Source organism: Argentina silus, assembly GCF_951799395.1.
Source record: "Argentina silus genome assembly, chromosome: 14".
NCBI classification, from domain to species: Eukaryota; Metazoa; Chordata; class Actinopteri; order Argentiniformes; family Argentinidae; genus Argentina; species Argentina silus.
Window position 1 is genome coordinate 14,545,153 of NC_139668.1, and position 16,491 is coordinate 14,561,643.

The 16,491-nt window shown below is 46.1% G+C and overlaps 1 protein-coding gene across 1 annotated transcript in view; it reads right to left on the bottom strand.

Moving 5' to 3' along the window:
* igsf9ba (immunoglobulin superfamily, member 9Ba) overlaps positions 1-16,491 on the bottom strand; it is a gene marked incomplete at its 5' end in the record, with an annotated part of 45,146 nt that continues 28,655 nt past the window's right edge. The window contains 15 exons of the mRNA XM_083684586.1: positions 1-1,926; positions 2,103-2,233; positions 5,243-6,913; positions 7,665-7,751; positions 8,452-8,497; positions 8,662-8,823; positions 9,148-9,232; positions 9,590-9,816; positions 10,198-10,373; positions 11,410-11,533; positions 12,558-12,708; positions 13,032-13,151; positions 13,492-13,632; positions 14,212-14,354; positions 15,152-15,297. Of these exons, the coding sequence (XP_083540712.1) occupies positions 1,718-1,926; positions 2,103-2,233; positions 5,243-6,913; positions 7,665-7,751; positions 8,452-8,497; positions 8,662-8,823; positions 9,148-9,232; positions 9,590-9,816; positions 10,198-10,373; positions 11,410-11,533; positions 12,558-12,708; positions 13,032-13,151; positions 13,492-13,632; positions 14,212-14,354; positions 15,152-15,297 (3,619 nt within the window). The 3' untranslated portion in view covers positions 1-1,717. The remainder of the gene's footprint in view (positions 1,927-2,102; positions 2,234-5,242; positions 6,914-7,664; positions 7,752-8,451; positions 8,498-8,661; positions 8,824-9,147; positions 9,233-9,589; positions 9,817-10,197; positions 10,374-11,409; positions 11,534-12,557; positions 12,709-13,031; positions 13,152-13,491; positions 13,633-14,211; positions 14,355-15,151; positions 15,298-16,491) is intronic.

Here is a 16,491-nt window from a genome sequence, read left to right on the forward strand (position 1 = left end):
TGCCAACTAGCCAGCGAACCAATTCAAACTACAGTTAGTACCACTGCATGGGTCAGGTAATTAATTGTACTGTGACATCAGGACATTCATTTCCTGTACAGCAAAACATACATTCATTATCGGTTAGTCTTAAAATGAATAAACATACAGAGAAATAGCTAGCATGTAATATACAGTTGTTATAGAGATAAACAGTCGAGATAGCCACCTTCTGAATGTCACCTTGTTATGCAACACATACTTTGTCATCTAACAAACATTAAACCAAATCAATAAAGAAACAGCAATTAGGTCATACTCTTAAATCTGTCAACCCATTAGTCAATATACAGTTGTTTTGAAATATGAACATCACATCAGTGGCAAGTTTGACTTTCTGCGCGAGAACTACTTCTGTACTTTTTCGATCGACACAATACATATTGATTTCTTTGTATTTTCGAATCTATGTTTTAACATTACATTTTGAAACCTGAAATGAACAACATTATCATCACTAATTGTTATAACATTGTATGTCTGTTCTATTAGTAGGATATACACAGTCAACACAGGTTTCCATTTAAGATATATATATAAAAAAAAACAAATTAAGAAGAGTAATGCACCTTCATTTTCTCTCAGGTGTCCTTGGCAGAGAAAACAAATTCAGTACACAGCTAAAATTAGGGCTTCTGACTCCCGAAAGAGAAAAAGCGAGAAGGCGAAGGAAAAGGCAGTTAATTCTGTTTTCAAAAATAAGAGAGAAAAGGCAAACAAGGCACCTAGAGATGTGCCATATTTCACAAATGACTCGAGGTTTCCTCCATACTAACAAAAAACACTGCAATACCCATCACAATTCCTCACCCTGTTCTCACCCAAAGTGTAGATTTGGTCTTATATGACCGCAAACATAATTCTGTCTTTACAAGAAGGCCGTGGTCTCATTGTTACTGAATGGGATCACAGGGTCCAACACTTGCAATCCAACATGCAAGAAAGTGAGGATATTTATTGGTTTGAATTATATTAATATCATACCATACTTTGCATTGGATGATATTACTGTATTTAGGGATTAAGCAAAATATGCAGATTAGGATCAATACTAAAAGCTTCAAAATCAGACCAAATTCAGGTCAAAGCATCCATTTCATGTGTGAAGTGTATGATTTAATATAGCATCTTCCCCCCATACATTTCATATTAAAAAATACGTACAGTATACCACAAGAATTACAGCATCTCTGCGCTTACTCTGAGGTATATTTTGTGATAAGAACCCTGTGTTAGATACTGACACTATTTGAATTGTAGGAAAGGTAGACTACTGTCCCTGTACAAGGACGCACCAGGCTTTAACAGTACACTGTGTCACTGAAACACCTAACATGTCAGACTCCTTAATAACCAGAGTTAAACTTTTTAAGGTGTTGTGAATTATTTAGATCAACACATTTTATTACAACGGGAGAGGATTTTTCTCCCCTCGTTTCATTATTTCATGTATGTACATTACATATTCTCAGAGTCGTGTTTTTTTGATGACCCCACAACGCCAGGAGACCCCGTGTGACTCTGTCAAATCTTTATTTTGTTTTCAAATGATTAGAAAAATGCTAGAGACAGGTTACCCACTGCTAGATACTGAATGTTACAGGGGAGAAGGGTCGATGTGGTGGAGTCCCATGGCTTGGGCTGTCGGTGACAGTGGTGGGTGGCCTGGCCATACTGGTTAGTGTAGAGTCCCGTAGTTGGGACCCTCTGAGTCTGTGCTGGCCAGAATGCCTGTCTGGTCCTCCTCAGCGCTTCTGCGTCGCAGGAGGGAGGTCAAATAGAGATACGGGCTCTTCCTGTTCTGCCTTTTCCTCTTTCTGTGGAGGTAGAGATCTTCTCCAGGTGGGGTTGTCGGGGATTGCTGCTGGGTCTGAGAGGGAGACACACCTACAGTACAGAGCAGGATGATGTGTTGTTAGACGGACCGACGGACCGACAGACAGACAGACAGACAGACAGACAGACAGACAGACAGACAGACAGACAGATAGATAGATTGATTATTGGATACCAGAGCAATGGTTCATCTTCACCCTGTCCTGTGCTCAACACAACAGACTGACCTGTTCTTCTCTTGGAGGTTGAGTTGTTATTGGTGTTGGCAGCCACTCTCTTGGCTTTTGTAATACAGTGGTGTAGCAGTGCTTGTAAGCTCTCAGACCCGGCAGGATCACTAGACGCACCTAGATGCTCCCTGAGAAGAAGAAGAGGAGAGAGGCACAACATACAGTGCTTTACTAAAAACCACCACTGGGGGAGCTCTACCTTCTCAAGGTGAAACATCAAGAAACAATGATTCTTTTTAGAAACTGCTGTCAATATTTTGTCATTTGCAGTACTCATGAAATGAAAATAATTTCTGTGCCTTTAAATATAGTTTCTATAGCGACTGTTACACTCTCCTGCTTTCCTTTACTGTACAGTACAGTGTGTGACAGAAATATCTGTTCTGATCTAAATATAATCTGAGCGGATTTGTTTCTTCATCAAGGCAACCGACAGGATTCCCATATTTGGAAATCCTATGAGAACTATTTTCATTTTATGGGTTAAGATTAAGAATGACCAGTAACTACAGTAAGTATTTTCATCAAATTGTTAATCCCTGTCAAATCGTGGCAACTTGATTGGCTTTACATACATAGAAATGTAAATCTGTTTTTTAAAGATTACATCACACTGAAAAGTCTTGTTTTGAAGTGCATCTCTCATAGCAAGATATAAACAATAATACTAAGGTCCAAATAACCTTACAAACGCTAAACATTTAGGTTCAGGTTCATGAGTCTCCATGTTATTTGCTATTCAAAGGACTGAATACACCAGCTTCACACCCTGGCTTGGCGATACGTTAAATCAAGTTCTCGTGCCAAAAACACAATTGTTTCAGCGGAACAGAAAGCTTAAGAGATGATGTCCTTCATTTGTCACTGTGGAGAGAGAGATTGAGAGCAATTAGCAGAAGAGGGAGACACATCTGAGAAACACAACAGTCCTCGTCAGATACAGTACTTTTCCATAATCACAAATACTGTGTGCAGAGTGCTTATAGTGTGTTAGATACAGGACATTTCCATAAACATGAACACTGTACAGCACACTTTCATAAACATGAACACTGCGTACAGAGGCTTCACCATGCTGACGGGAGGAGATGGCAGGAAGAGGAAATGGCCGTTAAAGAACAAGTCACATGACAGGAAGAGGAAATGGCCATTAAAAACAGTCACATGACAGAAAAACGAAAGCACTTAAGACGACGAATGTGACGAGGAATTTTAGTCTGAGTAATTATTGTTATTCATTTGAGTCAAAGAGACATATCTAGAGAAGGCATGCATGGTATTTTGCACATGGAACAAAACTTTAAAGGGGAATACTTAATTTTATCAGTAATCTGGGTCCTCTATTGATTCAAGGCTTTTTTTTGTGCAAGGAAAACATGCCTGTATTTCAAACACTGCTCCAACAGTCCAAAACAGCTCACCAGCCTAATTGCTACAGTATACATGATAGCAGGCATGTTATGGCAAGGAACTGTATAGAAAATGTAACCTGTAAGTTAGCATTAGTGCTAAAAATTAAATACTTGAATCCAGTAAAAGAGGCACAACCCAAAGTCAGCAATTCCCCTTTAAAGGAGAGAGTGAATAGAGCCCTCCCCCTGCTGACCCCTCCCCTCTCAGACATGGGTCCGACCCTTACCTATTGCGGCGGAGGGGACCGGGTCACAACAACGCTGCCCAGATAGCTGAGATCAATCAAAAACAGATGAGGTAAGACCCCTGAGCCCCTCACACTGTACAGACCAGAAGCCCTACGCTACAGCAGCCCAAAATGACCATGAGTGAATCTGGCGAACATCGCTTGCCTGCTACCCTGGCCGTCAGGCCCGGGGTCAATCCCATTTATATTCAGTCAATCCAGGAAGTGATTTGAAATGATCAATCAATTGACCCTAACCCTGCTTGCCGTTCCTGGGATTTAGAGATTTGGAGGAGGTGGGTGTGAGGGGAAGGGGGACGTTTTTAGGTACAGTGGACAACAGGTAAACAAAGGGCACACTAGGGGAGGTTACTATACATGCGTCAGATACTGTACAGTATGTACGATCTCCTGATACTCAAGGGCTATGGAACATGTCCCGGGGAGTGCATGTGGATGAGGGCCTCAAATTATCCGACTATTTGGATGTAACAGAAAGTATCAAATGCGAATGTCCATTAGACCTGATATGGCTAGTCTCCATTACTATGGAGACAACTGTGCAACATAGTGATGTTTGACAGCAAATCTCAGAATTTTAGCCTAATCTGCTTTGGCCTTAAACTGTGAGTAAATAAATAATCCCTGGCACAGAGATCTCATCTGAGGTAGAATGTTGTTGAACGTCCTGTCAATAATAAGGCTACATTGTACATTCTATATTAATTTGAGCAATGGGTTAATTAAGACACTCAACCTTTTGACTTAAAGTGTAGGTCTCACACAAGCTAAATATTCAAGTGTAGCTCTAATTTTATCACCATTTGAAAATCATAAGCATAAATTGCCCAGAAAATACACACTTGTACATTTTTCACTTGAGATTATTTGCTGTTGACAGCCAATGAAGCTACAGTAGTTATTGCAACATGTAATCATTGTAATGCTAACATTGTGAGCTAATGCTTTCCGGTTGATTGAATGTAAACCCAAAAATTGTACTATAACCGTCATGTACTTGGTTAGGTTTTCTGCATCCATTATAAGTCAATGTCATGGGATTTCTTAGAGTTCACACAATTTTCAATAAACGAGCCTCACTAAAACATATATGTATGGAATAATTACAGAATTTAAAGATCAGTATCATAATTACTGGGTTTTTTTTACATAATTTGGCAAATTATTATGTGAAACCTACACTTTAAAAATACGAATTTTCTAATTGACATCATCCCCTGATGTCAATGGCTACTGACAAAAAGTGAATTTTATAATTTGTATCTACTGTGTGTACTGTAAATGAACTGATCAAATGTTCCAAATGCAAATACATGCTTTCTGCATATCTGTATTAGTGTCAAATATGAATAATCCCTATGCGGTAAAGGAAACATTACATAAACGTGGGGAATAAATTTGGAATTTGCTCATGTGGTAAAGTCTCCTCTGTAAATTAGTGTTGTCGTTGCTTTCCCTACCGGTGTAGGTCACCTACCCTGAGGCGGATATCTGGAGCTGGGAGGGCTCTGAGGGCAGCATCTCCTCCTCTGTCCTTCTCTGGGACGGCCTCTGCCCGAAAACATCCCTGCCCTCCAGTGGGGGTGAGGGGGACTGGGAGGGGTAACTGGCTGCAGTGGAGGCATAGGACATGTGGGGGCGGTAGCTGGGGCTGGGCCGCCTGCTACCCTGGCCCTGGGTGGGGGAGGTGGTGGTGGCAAGGGAGGACCTTCGGGAAAAACTGACGGTGGCCTGGGGGTGCAGGGTGATCTCAGGCATCTCCAGAGAGCGGGAGGTGCGGAGGATGCTGGGGCGGGGTGGGGGGCGCACTAAGATGTCAGGGGAGCCGGGCTGGGTGCTAAGGGGGCTTTGGGAGAGGGGGGAGAGGCGTGAGGGCTGAAGGACTAGTGGGGGGAAGGTGGGGTCTGTCCGACGGCTTGCCCTCGGGCTGAGCCAGGACTGAGGACTGCTGCTGCTGGGGGCTGTGCTTGGGCTCCCTGCACGGGCTGCCGGGTCAGGGTAAGGCAACACTGGTACGCCCATACCATGGGACGTGTGTCTGAGCTGGCCCAGACTCTGGGCCTGTTGCATAGCTAAGTGCCTAGCTGGAGGCCCCGGAGGCCTGTCTCTGCCCGGCCCAGCCATTGGGACCTCCAGCTGCAGGAGCCCAGGGCTGGATGGATCTTTCAGGGGGGGGAGGTGCAGGCGGCTGGGGGGGAGAGGGTGAGGTGGGTAAGGGGGAGGGTCAGGGAGGTCCTGATGATGATGCAAGGGGTGGTGAGGTGGGTAAATGAAGCGGGGCCCCTCCAGACCCAGGAAGGGGATCTCGTGGGGGCGCCAGCTCTCAGGCGAGCGCAAGGGAGGGCTGTGTGGGTGCAGGAGAGAATGGCCAGAGGCAGTGTACTGATGATGGAGCTCCATCTCTCCGCTCTCCTCCGGGATGGAGGGATAACCGAAGGGCCCCCCCTCGGCGGTGCCGGGAGGGGAGGACAGAGAGGAGCTACGTGGGCTGATGTCAGGCATGTAGAAAGGTGGCGGGATCCCCGATTCACCACGGCTGCCTAGATACCCATAGAAGGGGCCCTGGGGGAAGCCCCTGTAGCGGGAGGCTGGGGCCTGCCCGGAGGCGTGAAGCCCACTGCCCTCCACAAAGCTCATACCTTCCGTGGGCCTGTGGAGGCGGGGGCTGTAGGTGGGGGGCTGCGTGGAGGACTCCAGGCTGGAGGACGTCGGGGAGAGCTGGGGCCGGAGCGTGGCCATGATGGGGGGCAGGGGCCCAGGGTCAAAGTCATTCTCATCATCCGACTGGCGAAACTCGGGGTACATGTCGGACTCCTCGGCAAACGGGAAGCCCTGGATGCGACGGTGGTGGGGCGGGGAGGGGCTGGTGTCCATGATGAAGCGTCCATCGGGCCCACGGCTGATCAGCTCGATGGGGGTGGTGACCTCGGCCTCGTGCTTGGACACGCTGTACTTCTTGCTGGCTATGGCACGCTTGGTTTTCTTGTAGAAGGAGAGCTCTTTGTCCCTGTCCCTGTCCCTGTCCCTCTCCCTCTGAGGGCTGGGCAGTCTCCTGACATACAGGCCCGGCCCGTGGGCCCCCTCCGAGGACAGAGACTGGGGCCGTGATGGAGGAGAGCTCTCTGGACTGATCTTCCCGGATGACAGCCTAATGGTGCCAACACAGACAACAGGAGTGGTTAATAACAAAACGCCTCACAAATCCCCACTAATAATCCATGAACAACATCACAATCGTATCCAGTGAATGAATCGAATAACATCCACAGTGTGTTTTTCATTCCTATGCCAGTCAGATGACAAAATCCAAAGCCAAGGCACCACGTCAAAGCAGTCTTGACTCACTGCATTATGATAATACACAGTGCTGCAAGGCTACTGCATCCTGCTAGCCTAGCGCTGCAGCTAATGAATATGGCCAGAGTGAACTGAGCAGCCATGACAACCATCTCAAAGATCTTTTTTCTTCTTTTTTTTGTTTTACTCGCTCAGAACGGGCAAAAATGGCAAAAAACGGAGGCCTATCTGCTTTTTTAGGGACATATGCTGCGCCAAATGCTTTTATGGCATAAGGGAAGAGCAGATGACACGCAGCTATGAATCATTCGCCAACACCAGGAGCAGCCTAGTGAACACACAGTCAGCTATAGAGAGCATACACACACATTGAGTGCATATACACTGTACTGTATACATGCAGCTGAACCAATGCAAACACAAATCCATGTACGGCGCATAAATACTGTGCATGCGGTTAGGCCAGCAGAGCACCAAAGCAAACAGCAGTCAAAATCTATGCAATACAATGCATATCCATGCAGCCAAGCCAAGCCGAGCCAACACAGGGCAGTGCAGTGCAGCACACACTGACAGTAGCATGGTGCAGGCCGGGCACTCACAGGGGGCTGGCGGGCGGAGGCATGTAGCTGCTCCTGGGTGGATCGTCCCAGCAGGGCCCTAACCCGGGGAGGGGGGTGAGAGGAGGCCTGCGATGGGAAGACAAACCACACGGGCCTGGGTCATCTGGCAACGACTGTACTATCTGTGTCCACACGGGCCTGGGTCACCTGGCAACTACTGTACTTTCTGTCTCCACACGGGAGGGACCAGCATAGAATCAAGCGGAACGGCTTCGCTTCGCTTAGCTCAAAACTATTCTTAAAGACGGCTGAGCGAATTAACATGCACTAGAGTGTCGTTGTTATTGATTCGCCCATCTCGACTCCATTTTGTACACATTGCAACTACACTGACGCACTGACTTACCGACACATCATGTTTAGAATGCAAATAGTTTAATCAACACATCAGAACCCCTTTTAAGAATGAAGGTTGAGTGTGTGTTGAGGCACTCCCTCATACATACATACACACACAACTACTCCCAATCGCAATCAAACTCATGTTCTGACAAAACCACCTTGTCCTTGACAAACAGGACTCATAAGTAAGTATCAAACCCTCAAAGGTAAGTACCCTGAAACAAACAAACAAACCCTTAAAACACTGTTATTATCTCCGGCAACAACAAATCCTGCAAATCTTATTCTTCAACGTAGAAGAGTATTGTTGTTATCTGATGACAATACAGCAACAGCTGCATTGTGAATCTGGATGTGCCTACAGTCAAGTACTGGCTAATGTTTTCTGCACTCCCTTGTGTCTGGCTTTGTTTTTAGTACTTACGGTGATTCAATGCTTTTCCTGAAGTGTGTTACAGACAGGGGAGGGTCTGAGGGAGAAAACAACAGATTTAGAAAGCATATGGTACAGAATAGAACAGATAATACTTTATAACACATTTGTCTTTGTTTGTTGTAGAATATGTTCAATGTTCTTGCCCAAAATAAAAAAATAAGAAAATATACAGAATCCTAACACGTGTCAGAGGCCTACCTGGTTTGCGTTTGAGTTTGCGCCGGTGCTGCTTGTTGACAAAGCAGGCTGCTAGAGTACTGAATAGTACCGCCGCTGCCAGGAAGCAAATGGTTGCCACGACGCCTGCTACCACGGGCCGCGCCAAGCCCTCATCAGTTACCTCCGCAGGGGGGAAGGGATCTGGGGGTGGAGAGGTACCGTACCCAGGGTTTCAGTCGGGTGGGTGGGAATGGCCAGGTAGGAACATGAAAACCACTGAGATCACCAATCTTGAAAGGGATAGTTCACTGTAAAATCTAATTTCTGTCATTTTTACAAATAAGCATGGCATTGACATAAATACTGGGCAAACTACAGAAAATGTGAGAAAAATTACTCTTTAAGTTTACTTCTATTATATTTGTAATGATTGAGCTATTTCAGTCTAGCAAAAAAAAAAAAAAAAAAATATCCATTACATTCTACAAATCAGTGTGTAAAGGAGGACGTTGCAGAGACACTTACCTGTGCTGGACACTCCTACAACATTACTACTCTCACTGATGAGGTCATCCATGACAGCCATCACCCTGAACTCATACCACGACTCCTGCAAGGGAAAAACCCCAACACACACCTCTACAGTCCATTTCCCACACACCATCATCAACCAACAACCACTGATACAATCAGTGAGATAAGCCGTCCAGTTGAATCAGTTGCCACTGTACAGTATATAGCAAACCTGGGTTCAAATTGTATATTAATACATTTCAAATACTGAGTTGTGCTTGATTGAGTTTGCCTGGGACAATGGTCCCAAAAGTGCAAACCCCACTCCTGGCTTTCAAATTATTTTAAAGTATTTTAGACACATTTTCAACCCAGGTCTGGATAATAGCTATTCAGTGTAACAGTGTTGCCGATATAGAACACTGTTTGTATGCATGGAGTGATGACCACTTACCTGGACCAGGTCTCTGGCTATCAGCTCGGTTTCAGCGGCTGGGATCAGATCATCCAGGATGTCCCATCTCTCCCCGAGACGGAACTCCATGATGTAACGGTCAACAGGGGAAGAGTGATTGGCTGGAGGGAGCCATGTGAGCAGGACGCCGTGCTGCGTGCGATTGGCTGTCAGGCACCGTGGTGGAGTAAGAAGCACCAGTGGTTCTGGGGTACTCATGGGAGACACTGGAGGGTGGGTGGTGGGGGAGTGAAGATGGTAAGACAATTAAAGTGCACTATGGAAGATGTCACTAAAGGTCCAGAACTGACATGACCACACAAAAGCAAGATTACTTATCTGCAATAGTAGTAGTATACTCCCCCCCCACCCCACACACATTTTTATTTATCCAGGTTAATCTCATTGAGAGAAAATCTCTTTTACAAGAGAAACCTGGAAACTAAAGAAAATTCTCTACAAACATTTCGAGTCAAATCAGTGGTTTTAAGCAGAGGAACAGCACAAGATAAGATTCAATAGATTCATCTCTGCAGCTATAGAATACATGCATATGAAACAGTCAATTCTGGGCCTATCTGTTTGCTGTAGGCAGAAGTGCCACCCACCTGCTGTGTTGACCGTCACAACCTCACTGAAGGGGCCTGTGCCCAGCTTGTTCTGTGCCAGCACGCTGAACTGGTACTCCGTCCTGGGCTCCAGCCCCGGCACAAGCAACCACGTCTGAGCACCGGACACCGGCATGGAGTGCCAATCATGAGGCCCAAAGTCCACCCTCTTTAACCTGGGGGGGGGGGGGGGGGGACGCAGCGAGAGGTCTCTACACCATACCTAACCACACCCCTACTCTAAGGTCATAGGCCAGATCTGGTGCCATTCAGGAGGTCAGATAACAAATAATACAGTATGTTGTGTGTCACTGTTCAATTTACAGCACTGCAGTACAGTATATCACGGTTTTCTCCGCAACGTAAAATGATTGCACTCCTCCTTTCAGTCATAGACTTTGTAATATTTACCAAAGTGATAACATATGTTTGACTCATACACTCATTGACTCATCCGTTGTTACAGCTCTCTTCACAGTCATTCATAATTCAAGCACGCAAGAGAAGCCCTTATGCATATGCGATGTTCACACCACATGGTAATATGACAAGTCAACAAATTTCCATTTGGTATTATCAGGCCATGAGAAACAAAGTGATGGGAGTGACCATTAATCATATTCCACCGTCAATGGCCTTACTTTTATGAAATGATTAATTCACACACACACACACACACACACACACACACACACACACACACACACACACACACACCCGTCCATCTAACATGGTATGGCTCTTATGACTGCTGACATGCACATAAATTGATAATAGTGATTTCATGGCGCCTCACGGATGGTGCATAATAGAACGCGAGTGTAATGCCTTCCCATCGCGTCCCGTTACATTTTCAATAAAACACAACATCAATTATGCACCGTCTGTGATATATAGTATGTACAGTATGCAGTATTTTTTCAAACAAGCACATACAAATACTGAGCATGATAACTGAGAGACCATATACTTGATAAATCATGTGCAATGTGCCGTGCCTAAAGATTTCTGCTGTAAGCTGATAATAGTACTCTCTTAGAAAAAAATGATGGTTCTACCTAGAGCCAAAAACAAGCCTTTTTTCTAAGGGTAGAACCTACTGGACTGACCACAGTTGCAGTAGTATGACTTCATTTGTTCAGATTCTCAACTTTCTGCCCCCCCCCCCACCCCCCAAGAGTGAAGTGAGTGAAGCATGCTGGGAGTACTCACACTGGGCCGTACCACACTGAAAATGTCTGTTCAAAGCCTCCGTCATAACCGGGTTCCCAGGAAACGTTAGCGGAGGTATGCAAGGGCAGCACATGGATATTGCCTGGAGCATGAGGACTGGTGCCTGTGCATGAGAGAAGAGACTTCCGTCTTTGTCCACACTAGAGAACGATCCATTGAGAAGACCACAATTTCACAGCCATTCAGCAAAACCACAGCTGGCTGTCCGGAGTATTTTATTCCCATAATAGCTGTTTTGTCAAGGTACAAAAAGGCACACTGACTTGTTGCCATCATGTCCTATGAAGTCAAATAATGCGTGTTATGCATTCATTACCATTCACCATCTGCACATAACTGCCTGCACAGACTGAGAATGGGTCCAGCTGATTGGCTGATGATGCGGAGACTGAGGTGATGACCGAGGGAGGGAGGGAGGGGTCAAGGTGAGGGGCAGTGTTATAGTCTGTGGCCACGGCCATGATCCCCTCCCTCCACCCCCACCCCCACCCTCAGCAGCTGTGCACTGTAGCCCAGTGCCAGCATCTCCTCACTGGGATCAAAGACAGACCTGACCCTGGTCCCTGGTCAGAGACATCCCAGCTGTCAGCTCCACAGCAGCACAGCACCCTGATTGACAGGTCACCTGTCACTGGGGGGGGCTGTCTGTCCGTCACTGGTGGAGACACGTGGGGATGCGCCAGCTGGGGTCTAGGGCTCCAGGGTCCTGAGGCATGCAAGCTTAGTGGTACTACTGACTCATCATAGATACACACACACACGCAGCCTCGTACTGTAGACACACGCAGACACACACACACACACACACGCACACACGCACACACGCACACACACACACACACACACACACACACGCTACACATACGCTTGAGTGCATATAAAACTAGGGTCATCAGACATGCAAAGAGGTTGGGGTCAGTTCCAATTCAGTTCAGTCAATTCAGGGGAGTCATTGAAATCCCAATTCAATCATTGAAAAATGTTTTTCCAATTTCCAATGAGATTGGAAATTGATGGATGAGGGATTTTTCAACTGTAGAATTGATATTTTGGTTCACTTCACAAACTGACTGAATTGGAATGGAATTGGGGCCGACCCTGGAGAGGAAACGTGGCGGTGTTTGTACCAATGACGAGGAGGCGTGTGCTGGCAGTGATGCTCGTGACCACGTTGGTGGCGACACACTCCCATTCCCCATGATCCTCCTTGCTGAGGGACATAAACTGCAGGCTGCCGGTGGGTAGGATGTTGTGCTTACTCCTGCTGGGCTTCCCCACCTTACACCCACCCACACACACACACACACACACACACACACACACACACACACACACACACACACACACACACACATAGCACATAGCAGAAAGTTAAAATAGGCATAGAAAGACATAGATCCTGCTTTAGTTGACAAAACAAATATCGTTTTCTCTTACAAAAGCAGCACAGTTCTCAAGTTCTCAAGTGCTCCTAAGACCATGACAGTTGTGACAACCTCTGTCCATACAGTACTAACCCTAGTCTAAGTGTGATTGGTAACACTTTCATCGAAGGCTGCATACATGAAGCATTCAAACCAACATACATAGAGTGTGTTTACCTTCCTCCAGGTGATGGTTGGTATCTCAGGGTCTCCAGAGGCAGCACAGGGGATGACCAGCTCTCTACCAGCCTCCTGACGGTACTCCCCCCCAGGCCTCACATTAAAGTAAGGGGGATCCTGTGGGAGCACACACACACACACACACACACACACACACACACACACACACACATCAGCATACATGTATAGCACACACACACACACACACACACACACACACACACACACATCAGCATACATGTATAGCACACACACACACACACACACACACACACACACACACACATCAGCATACATGTATAGCACACACACACACACACACACACACACACACACACACACACACACACACACACACACAGCACACATGCGCATACATATGCACAATCACACACTGCAAAGGTCTCACCAGAGTGGGACAGAGCACGGTAGAGAATGAATAGAGTTCATCCAGTACCTTTAGCACCAGAGTGGCAGGGGGGGACTGGCCCATGGTACCCAAGGCGTTGTAAGGCACACAGGTGTAAGTGCCCAGGGAGTCTTCTGTGGCCTCTGCAACCCGGATACTGCCGTCTGGCATCTGGCTCCATCCGGGGTACTGGGAGAGGACATACAACACAGGAGGACATAGTTTAAAAAAAAAAAAATGCAATAGTCTACAAAGCATGTCAGGCAGTTAAAGGGATAGTTTAATCAAATGAACATACTGTATATCCCACGTATCGTGGCTGTGGTCAATTCACCAAGTATGCCAAGTATGTCTTTGGATTTTTTGAAAAGCTACTTTTTTTGGGCTGTAATCCACTTTTAAATGTGAATGTATTGATGACATCAGTACATACAAATTCAAAAGTGCACAACAATAACATTACTTTTCAAAAAGTGAGGCATAAAGTACTGGAGAGGCATACTCGTGTGATAGGAGTTCACACGATCTGGAAGGTGTGACATATGTTCATGTTAAACGGGGCCCTATGGTGATACCATTAAAACAAAATACGGCTATCAAGTATCAACGTAAGGGAACTAAATATCCCAAAACTGGTGAATTGACCACAACAAAGGCATATGGGGAATCAGGGTCATTTGTAATTTGAGTTTTTCTATCCCTTTAACAGCTGTGATTGCGAATGAGATGTCATCAGCAGCAGTCCAGAGGGGCCTGGGGCAGACTGACCTTCTCCACTCTGAGCGGGTAGCCATCCTTCTCCCACTTCACTAATATCACGGGCGGGTTGGCGTCCACCGGGCAGCGGATGACCCCTGGCAGTTTCCGTGGGACATAGATGATAGGGGGCATGTTGATCACGCGGGCAGGGTCTGGGGGCCAAAGGGCGCAGAGGAGGGAATCAGGAGGCAGAGGAGAGGGAGAGGGAGAGGGAGAGGGAGAACGGAAGGAGAGAGAGGATTAGCTTAGATGTAAGAGATGGATACGGGGTCAATTATTTGTGAAGACTCGTAGCGGCTAACGAATTGTCCTTGGCTATCAACCTCGGCAGTGCGGAGAAAATGGTGGCCTGGTGGCATTTCGCTCCCTGAAGAACTGATGAACTGTGAGGTCACAATTCCAATTCGCCCAGGCATTTTTTAAGTAATGGTGCAGGCTCTGAAGGAGCAGGACACACTGAGACTGTCCTACAGGCTAAAGACTAGCAGGACCCCTTGTCTCTCTCTGAGAACAATACTAGCATTGGAATACGTAGGTGATGATCAGAGAATATAGAGAGAATATGGAACATTGCAGAGAATATGGAACATTGCAGAGAATATGGACCAATGCAGAGAATATGGTGATGAGTATATGGAGGCTTTGCCAAAATAATGAGTGGTATATGAAGCAGTGTTAATGATTCCCTCACTCCAACATCTGACTCCATGCTGCTAAACAGTAACTATTTCTCTATTATTTTTTAACTATTATTTAAAAAAAAACATTTTTAAATGTTTATAATAATGTTTATATGTTTATAAATGTTTAAACATCTAGCCCCAAATGTTGACTTCACTACTGGCCATACAGTGGGGACTGATCCTGACACGCAGGGCTTCCATACTGCTGTTCCTCATCATACAGCCTCCACCCTTCCCCCCCCTTGCGTCGTCATGGTAACACTCACACTGAACAGTCAGGTGTGCCGACGCCGATGGCGAGATTCCGAGGCTGTTGCTTGGGCTGCAGGTGTATTTCCCGGCGTCCTCCGGCTTCACCCGGAAAATGATGAGCGTGCCGTCGATGAGGATGCGCACGCGGAGCTTCAGGTCACTGCCGAGAGAAGAAGAGGAAGCAGACATGTGCCAAACATGCCATTGGGACACACTCACAGGAGGGAGAGGGATGCAGCAGTTCACATACAACCTATTCAGCCCTTGATGTTTTTTTAATCCATACTGCACCATAGGAGGGCAGTATGGAGTCAAATACCACCAAGGGCTGAATAGCTTTCAAGAGATGGAGCAGTTGTACAGTATGTGAAATACATGTTATTGTCCATGATGACAGATTTTGGAGGAAGCCATGCCATAGGGGTAGCAGAACAGTATATTCTCCCCTGTATGATTTTATTTTCGAAAACATATTGTATCGGTTTCAGTAAATGAAGCTAATGCACTAATTAATTGAATTAAGACAACAGTGTCTCGTGTTCGTATGCATTTATGTGCATGTGCACTGCCTCTCTCCTCTTTATTTTTATTCATGGTTTCGGTTATTCATTATTTTTGTTTCATTTCATAGAGAGGACATTGTACTTTCACAGGTCTTCTCAGAGGAAGATCTACTCTAACATGGGCTTATTTCTACGAGAGTCACTACAATGTTTGTTCTCTTCGTCAGTCATTCTCTCCTGTCACCCGGGCCGTTCTTTCTGTCCCTTGTTCCCTCCGTCACTTATGCGTTCTCTAAACCCTGTCAGTCACTAAAGCTCTGCTCCAGGGAGTCTGACAGAGCTGCTGGCTACGCTTCAGATCATCACTGTATGAGAGGCATGTGATGACACAAGCACTGTGTCATGTGATCTTTTCATCAGAGCGCGCTAACACGCCTGGCACGCTCCAGACAGCCCCCTGCCAGGCTCCTACTACTCAGGCTGGGGCAAAAGCAGGACAGGGCACCAGCACACACATGGATGCACAAACACACACACACACACACTCACACACACACACACACACACACACACACACACACACACACACACACACACACACACACAAATACACTATAGGACAGGGCACCAGCACACACATGGATGCACAAACACACACACACACACTCACACACACACACACACACACACACACAGACACACACACACACACACACACACACACACACACACACACACACAAATACACTATAGGACAGGGCACCTGCACACACATTCAAATACACTCCAGGACAAGACACCAGCACACTCTCTCAAATACACATACTGTATGTATAAATACAAAACTACAA